Genomic DNA, 9059 nt, shown 5'->3' with positions numbered 1-9059 from the left:
ACTAGTCATTACACGATTAATCTATGAGCACTATAACAGGTGCTATTTTTTGTTATTTGTTACATATTAGTATTAAGAGATATATATATATATATATATATATATATATATGTATATATATATATATATGTATATATATATATATATATATATATATATATCAGCAATTCTGAGTTATCAATTTTATTTAAAATATATTGCAAGCTGGCCTTAATTTGGGTGGCCCATTAACCACCTCTATTGACAGCACTGTTGTGCTGCTCTAAACCTGTTTAATCAATAGTTTTTCTTATTTTCTCTGTTTTTTTTCTTAAGCTTATTCATTTCCAAAATGGAGCTATTACAAAAATCCTGGGTACAAGTTGTGAACTGTTTTTGACTGTGTCTAATCTTTGCATTCACTGCCTGCGACACATGTCATGAGCAGAGTAGGTGATTATCGGTTGGTATCGTGAATGATGACCAGGCATTATAATACACTGGCGCATCATCAGACATAATTGTTGTTGCAACCATGTTTCCCTACTTCTCCTAGATTAATTCAAAAAATATTTTGCATAATGCTTCCCCTTGGCGGTTACAGAAGCAAAATGCCACTGGATTACTTGCTGCAAACTCATCAATTACTAAGAGAGTATGCAGGTTATATCATTTGTGCCATGAGTTTTGTCAATGCATATTTTATTGTGATCAAATTCATTAAGAATATTAGCCTGTTCTTTGGTTATAACTAAGAAGAGATCATGCTTTTCTAGAATATTGTGTTCTGGGGTAGCCAGAGATTTTTAAATGTAAAACTTAAAAAAAGAAAATTGTTCTCTATTTTGTCATCAAACCATGTTGGGTCACTAGATTTGTCGTTCTTATTTTTATACGAGGGGCATGTAAAAAATAAGGTTCCCACATTTTTTTCAGGGTTGAGGCATTTTTTATTGCAATAAATATGTATGCCATCGGAAAACTTGTATTTCAAACTAATTTTCTACATAGTTGCCAGATCTTTCAATGCATTTTTTCTGAGGAGTTTTTCATTTCTGAAAACCCGCTTCGAAGAACTCCGCCGCCACGCCCTTGCTCAGTTTTCTTCTCCGGCGATTTTTATGGCTCTTTTAAGTTTCGTTAGCATCTCGCAGTACCTGTCCGAATTTATAGTGGAGCCTAGATAAAGATAAAGATGTGGATGGAGCAGAAGAATTGTTTTTGGGAAGTGATGGCCAAGGTGTGGAGACACGTAAAATGAAAGAAGATTAATTGAGGTGTGTAAAGGATGTTGAAGTAGAATGTGTAGGAGAAGAAAAAGGATTTGTCAGGAACTAATGGGATCTGAAAAGGAGCCGAGATGAATGGGGCAGGGAATAGGTATTGGAGGGTGATGTCAAAGATGTGGAGATTTGTGAATAGGAAAAAGGTAAATTGAAGTGTTCTGTGGATGTCACAGAACATTAGCAGCAGCAGGGATACTGTTGTGAATTGGTTTAACATGCTTTGTTAAGAACGATTTCTGTTTAAATATTTCGTTGTACAATGAGCAGATATTCGACACAATCGCACAATTCGCACAATCGACAAAAAAATCTATATTTATTGCGAAAACTTACAAAATAATTGAAGGAATATTAAAAATATAGAATATACGTAATAACAATTAATTTTTATCTATAAATTATGATAAAAAGCCTAACCTGTCTCCCCAGTATCTAAAAAGATCGTAACATTTTCAATTCTTTTTTTAATTGGATGTTTTTTTTTAATTGAATAATAAAGATCCTGGCAATAAGGAACGTAAATAAGGATCAAACTCAAACTGAATCCATCTTAAACACATTCCACATTGTTGTCAAGAAGTGCTGGATGGTATTAATTCCGCATTACAGTTGATTTTGCAACTAATAAATGAGTCTTTAGAATTTTTTGTATGTCTATACCATGTATCGCATTTAAAACATTTATAATATGTAGGTCGGTCTGTTGGAGAGTTATCTGAACTACTACAAATTGTACAGATTTTATTGACAGATTAAATATTGTTTAAGAAATATGACATTGGACTTTTTCTGGTTTTGATAGGATTCATTTCATAGCTAAAATTAGTATTATTTTAATTTAGCACTTTTGTAGTATGAAATGTCCACAACTATGATTATCAGTTTGCTTAGGGAAAATGATTGTATACTTACTCGATTTCATTTGTTTCCCAACAGTTAATTATTTGAAAGATATTAGTTTGGAATGATTCTAATTATTTTTGGGTGAAAATCTGCCGAGCCGTTTATGGAATTTTATAGAACTTTTTTTCGCGATATATCATGGTCTTATAGAACTTACAGAAATATTACGGTCTTACGACAAGTAATATAATTTTAAAAAATCATCAAATTTTGAGAAACTGATTAGTTTTTTTGATGTTTGTTAAAATTAGATTAGACGATTTACTTGGTATAACGATAAGTACTTGGTCTTAATGAACATACTAAACCATTAAAGTCCTACGGAAACTGGTTCAATTATAAAAATTATTGATTTTTGAAAATTTGCTTCTAGAAAATACTCTGATAAATTAATTGATACTCCGTGTTTGTTGGTTTTCAATTATGTGTAATAAATCCACTTGGAATACTTTTAATCGCTCATAAATTAATTTATTTTCTATTAATTAAGTCGATTATTCACACATACTGGGAAGTTGATATAACTTGCCTCATGGCCAGTGGTGTAACTAGGCCATCCTTGGCCCGTGGCAAATTCTTTTGATGGGGCCGGCCCCCCCATCAGTAAAATCAAGTGATTTTAATTTAATTTAAAAAAACTCGAAACTTTTCAACGTGCTGATTTAAATGTTATATATATCCACGATTTGTAATAAATTGTATTGAAAATGAGTAAATCTACTTCGACTTATTCATATTTTATGGTTTTTAATCAAAAAATTATTTAAAATGTATGCATACAAAAATTAAAACGTATAAGTATAAAAAAAAACAAACATAAAAATAATTATAAGCCAAAATTAATAATTTAAAAGTACAATTACAACTTTGTTTTGAAAATCAAACATAAAATTTTTGTGTATAAACACTGTAATACATGAACTATAGAAAGGAATTTTTTTATGACTGAATTCAACAGAGAAAGAACATAGTGCTTTGGGGTTAAAAATAATTATTATATAACCTAACATTAACAATCAATTTTCACGTGTTTTCTCAACAATCTAATTCTTTTTAATACTTTTTGAAGACTTCATATTCGTCATATACTGGCCTTTTTTGGTAAACAGACCTATTTAAAATATGCATAAATTTAGAATGAAATAAAAACAACAATTTAATTTCAATAAGGTATTTATTAATTAAAATCTTTTCTTCGTGCTTTCTGTTCTGCAAAAGTGTCTATAAATAACATCATCAAAATTTAATGAACGAGCCATAGTATTTTCAATAGACAAGATAGCCAAGTTAGATAATCTGTGTTGTCCCATAGAGTTTCTCAAATAGTTTTTTTTATTAATTTCAATTTTAAAAATGATCGTTCAGCACTAGCTGTAGTCACAGGTATTGTAAGAAATAATAATAATGCAGTGCACATCTCGTGAAAGCTGCAGGACATAAAATGGTTTTTAATTAATAATAAATTGGCTAAGTCTTTAATACAGGAAGATTTTTCTATTTCGTCTCTGAATGTTGATCGAAAACTAAGAATTTCTTTGGCAAAAGATTCAGATATATCCTTTTTATACACCTTAACAAATTCTAAAGCTTTTTTCATTATTTCAGTATCATTTAATGCTTTTAATGTTGAAGGCTGTAAAATACTGAAATTTGAAATAAGTTCATTCATTGGATAAAAACGCGATTTGAGTTGGTTAATGATGATGTCCAAAACTCGATAAAATATGTTCACTTTGAACAAACTTTCCGGATCTTGAAGACGCTCATCTTCGCAAAGGTCGTCAAAATGGCGTTTTACCTTCTTCTGACGAGTTTTAGAAAACTCAGGAGTGATGGACCATTTTTCTGCTACGCTATTTGCTTCTAGTTTCAGATTTTCAAAGTCATGTCGATACTTTTTCCACTGTTCCAAGCAAGTTTTCAATCGTTTTAAAGCATTTGAAAGATCGGCATCTTTAGATTGAAGTGCTTTAGATGCTGCATCGATGATTTGTAGGATCTTACAGTGGAAAACCAGTAGCATTTCAAAATTAAAGTTTTCGATTTTCTTTTCAAGTGAAACAGCTTCATTTCTTTCATCTGGTTTACAATTGAATAAGATTGTTTTTGCTAGTGCTTTTTGTACTTCAACAAAACGAACTTTTAAAGCAAAAACGGCATCATAACGTCCTGCCCATCTAGTAGGGTTCAATATTTTTAGTGTTACTGCTGTTTCACTTTCGCTATTGGATATTAAACTTGATAAAATGTTCCATCTTTTAATGCTATGACCAAAAAAATTATAAATTCGTTGAACTGTTTAAAAAAAAATTGCATATTAATAATCTCTCTCACTGCATTATTGAGTACTAGATTCAAGTTATGAGCAGCACAGTGCACATATACAGCATTTGGCTCGACATCTTTTATTAATTTTTGAACTCCGTCATAAGTCCCTTTCATTGTATTAGCACCATCATATCCTTGCCATCGATACTTATTTAAATGGATATTTTTATCAGTAATAGATTTAATAATTTTCTTCGACATTCCTAAGGCAGTTTGATCCTTAAGTTTATGAAATCTTAAAAATGTCTCCTTAATTACGAGTGCTTTTGAGATCCCATTTTCGTCTTTTTCGATCATACAGTAACGGTATAGTTTACACAATTGATCAGTTTTTGATATGTCTTGAGTCGTATCGAATATAATAGAATAGAATGGTGCGGCATTTATTTCATTTATGGCTGCATCCTGTAGTTTTAAAGTCAGGACATATATCAGCTCATTTTGTATTATTGGACTTAAATACTTTACTTGGCCCTTTGGCTTACTTACTAGTTCATGTAGTATAGGGTCATATTTTGCTAATAATTCAATAATACTCAAAAAGTTTCCCTTAGAGCTTGAATCTACATTTTCTCTATGGACACGAAAAGCTAAATTACAGGTTGAAAGAGTCAAGGTAACATCAAGAAGCCTCGAAAGTACTTGACGCCAAAAAGATTTTTCTTTTTTGATCGCAGATTCATGCCCTTCATCGAGTTTTCCATGTAACAGCCACTGCTGATATGCAATGCAAGAATGAAGATGAATTTTCGATATCTCGTGCCTTTGTATGGCTTCTGCAATATGTTTCCAGTCATCAAAGCCCTCAATCCAAACATTTTGTAGTTGCCTACATGCACGATTAGCGAATAACCAGCACGGTTCACAATATGCCTTCTGAAGTTTTAAAGAATATGATAGCCATGTACGTTCAAGTTTTACGCCAGACTTGGAAATAATATAATAATATTTTTCTGAAAACGATCTATTGTCGCTATCTTTTAAGAAAGGGCTCTTAGGTCTACAATGCCCCTTTTCAATATGAACCTTTTCACTTGATCATTGAGATCTATAAAATTACCTTTATCGAAAACATATGGCGATGATATTATATTTTCCATGCAAAAATATAATTTACTAGTATCTTGCTTCGGTGTTTCTGAATTTAGATAGTAACTAGTGTTGGGTGCTGCATCTGGTAATTCAGGTATACTTTTCGTAAGGTTAAAATCTTCACTTTTGGAGCACTGTTCACTCAAATTTTCCTTATTGAAGTCTTTATTTTTCAAATACCCACTAATTTTAGGTAAGTTTTTATCTTTTTCTTCAATCTCCCTCTTTCTCTTCGTTTTTCACACCCACAAACAATTTCTGCAGCTAGACATTTTAAAATCAATATAAACTTTCAGTATAAATTCACAAATACTAACTTTTAAAAATCACATCCTCATATCAACGATACAAATCACTAACTAAAAAGAATAATCATACTACGAATACGCAGTTAACCTATCTCTCATATCTACAGTAAAGCACTTATAGAACCATAACAAATCCGAAATTCCCCACGCCTCATCAAGAAAAGTATAAACAAATTGAGTGTAAAATTGAATTGAATCAACATCCTTTTCTTTAAAATGTCTTGAAATACTTACCGATTACTTTATTATGGTTTTTATTTGTCTTATGTTGAACTTTAAGAACTTAAAATAATATACTTATCAGAGGCATTGCTTGGTCCCCGTATTAAAAATTGTTTGGGGGCCCCCTCAGATAGGGCAGGACTTTTCACAAAAAAATTGACTCCAGTTGTAATATTTCGAACATACTAATCGAAGTCTCCGAAATCATTGTTTAGTTTGAGAAATTAATAGGTTTAATTAGCTATCTAAGCTACAATGTTTGAAAAATTAATTAGTTTAATTAGCTTTATAAGTTACATGTTAAGTTTGATATTTTGTTTTTACAAATAGTTTTTACAATCCATTTCTTTGCTAATTTTTAAACTAACTACTAAATTAATTTTGATTTTTTAATTCGCATAATCTATTCAAGAAAAGACTTAATAAAAAGTTAGTTTTTTTATTAGTCATTATTTGCATATTACAGAGCTTCACAAATATTAAAGAAAATATTAAAAAAAAAAAATCACAACACTCTAAAATTATATTTTTACATTCTTACATGCTCATGTTTTTTTTCGAAATTAAATTTATTTAAAAGAAAATTTTCATGTTTATTCTAACTTTTGGTATTAATGAAATAAAACCAAAATTTGTTAGATTTTACTAATTTTTACGCGTATTTGGGGCCCCCGTGGCCTGGACAAAATAAAACTCTTTAAAATAATAATCTTACTTTCCTCGCGTACTTTTTTAACGTCATTAAGTTTGATTGAACAAAGTTTTCATGATTAATTCGTTTTTTATGATTTTTTTTATATTATTAATGTTTCTTACGGACGTGCCCCCCCCCCCTGGTTCGGGGGCCCCGTATATTTGATACGGCTCATACGGTGGTAGTTACGCCCCTGATACTTACGAAACCATACTTTTCAAGTGAAATAAAGTATTACAGTATAATGTAAAAACAATATTTCTGAGCACGCGTCCTCTTGGGCCGGGGGCACGTGGCATTTTGCCACCCACGCCACCCTATAGTTACGCCACTGCTCTAGGCAAAATACCAATGCCAACTAGTTAATAATAACGTATCAAAATCATATCAAAATTAATATAATTACATGAATAAAAATACTTTATTGTAATTTCTTATGCAAACTAAAATAAGATTTTAAAAAACAAATATGATCTAACGTATCGTCGTCTAATTTCGATCTTATTTTGATATTTATATGTTGTGCAGCTGAAAAAGCTCTTTCCGACTCCATGCTTGTTGGCGGTATTGTTAATAAATGTTCATATGCAAGTTTTAGATGTACCCCCCCCTAACACAGTGTTCTTGGAAAAATTGTTCTTTTTTCAGTTCTTGCTCTATCCCCAGTCTTTTGATTTGTTTCCTACAGCTTGGAACTTTGGTCATTGCTTTATTTATGACGATGCCTAATTTGTTTTTTAATGAAAGATCTGCAGTATTTACGCAGGAGAAAGATGTACCAGGCGTATCCTCATTTTCAAGATCAACATACTCAAGATGTCTGCCTCATTACCTTTAAACCCTATGCGTTTCATTAGTGGAATTAATATTTTTGTTATAGACTTAATATTTTTGTACTTTTCGGACTTAAATTTGTATCTGTATTTAATTACTATTTAACTGTTTTGCGTAATAAGCGGTATCAATCATAAATTTGAACGTCGCGTTAACTGGTGACAGTGCGTCAATAACTTCTGAAATTAAAGAATAGTCTTCGGAAAAGGCTATTTTGTGACGAAAGTATTCATTTATAAATTTGGTATCGGCTAATTTATATCATAAAGAAAAATACTCATTAATTAAAAAAAAGTATTGTTTTGTGCCAAAAGTATTCATTTATGAATTTAGTATCGGCTAATTTATATCACAAAAAAATACTCATTAATTAAAAAATAGTATTGTTTTGTGACAAAAGTATTTATTTATGAATTTAGTATCGGCTAATTTCTATCACAAAAAATACTCATTAATTAAAAAATAGTATTGTTTTGTGACGAAAGTATTCATTTATAATTATAAGGTCGGCTAATTTATATCAAAAAGAATTATAATAGAATATTATATGATTATTATAATAATAAAAATAGTACTAAATATATTTCTGCTGCAACAAACGTAAAAATTACCAGTAAAAAATTGCGATAATGCGTAAATATAATATTTTATTAATATAATTATTTACATTGTGCAATTTCATTTTACTTTAAATTGATAGTGTAACAATTATTAGTCTATAAATTTCCAATAAAAAACAAAGAAAAGCATTTATTTGTATGGCTGTAACCTTAAAAAACAAATATTAAATACAAGTTAAATAAAAATAGAAAATACAAAAAATTAAAGATCATTATCATAACAATTAAATTAAACATAAAATGAATTCAATGAGTAGTATATATAACTAAAACATTTATGAACAAACATTCAAAAATGGCCTAAATTTAAAAGAATATAAATAAAAATTGATTAATTAAACCACTCTTTTTCAGATCGTCCTGCTAAAAACAGAAGCTTATTTAAATAATCAGGTTTTAGCCTATTACGTTTTTCAGTCATTACAGTTCCAGCTTCCGAAAAGAATCTTTCAGCTGGTACTGATGTAGCCATTATTGTGGCATATTCTCTAAATTTTAAATATAAATTGGGAAAACCTTCTCTCATGTCCTCCCACGATGCAAGAGGGTCGCTATTGAGAGGAGTCACTTGTTGTTTTAAATACAAATCTACTTCATCTTGTTTATTGTTTCTTTTCTTTCTTTCGGACGCTATCTGCTTATGTAGCTGCTAAAAATCAAATCTATTTGGCGTGGTTTCTAAATCTGCACTTGATGTTGAAGTGTGCAAACAAATTTCACTTTGCAATGTTTCAATTGCATTTGTGCAAGCATTTTCATTTCTAAAATGAAGATTTTTAAACCTCGGATCGAG

General features: G+C 30.2%; 1 protein-coding gene across 1 annotated transcript; it reads right to left on the bottom strand.

Moving 5' to 3' along the window:
• Positions 1 to 3486: 3486 nt before the first annotated feature.
• Positions 3487 to 8738, bottom strand: LOC113389074 (zinc finger MYM-type protein 1-like). Its single transcript, XM_026626134.1, has 3 exons — positions 8608 to 8738; positions 4483 to 5325; positions 3487 to 4432 (listed from the first exon to the last, which is right to left on the bottom strand). The coding sequence occupies exons 1-3, from the start codon at positions 8736 to 8738 to the stop codon at positions 3487 to 3489; spliced, it is 1920 nt and encodes a 639-aa protein (XP_026481919.1).
• Positions 8739 to 9059: the final 321 nt, after the last annotated feature.

Source organism: Ctenocephalides felis, unplaced genomic scaffold (assembly GCF_003426905.1).
Source record: "Ctenocephalides felis isolate EL2017-DRISC unplaced genomic scaffold, ASM342690v1 CF-g0.4_SCAFFOLD_00845, whole genome shotgun sequence".
NCBI lineage: Eukaryota > Metazoa > Arthropoda > Insecta > Siphonaptera > Pulicidae > Ctenocephalides > Ctenocephalides felis.
This window is presented reverse-complemented; position numbering and strand designations above follow the sequence as displayed.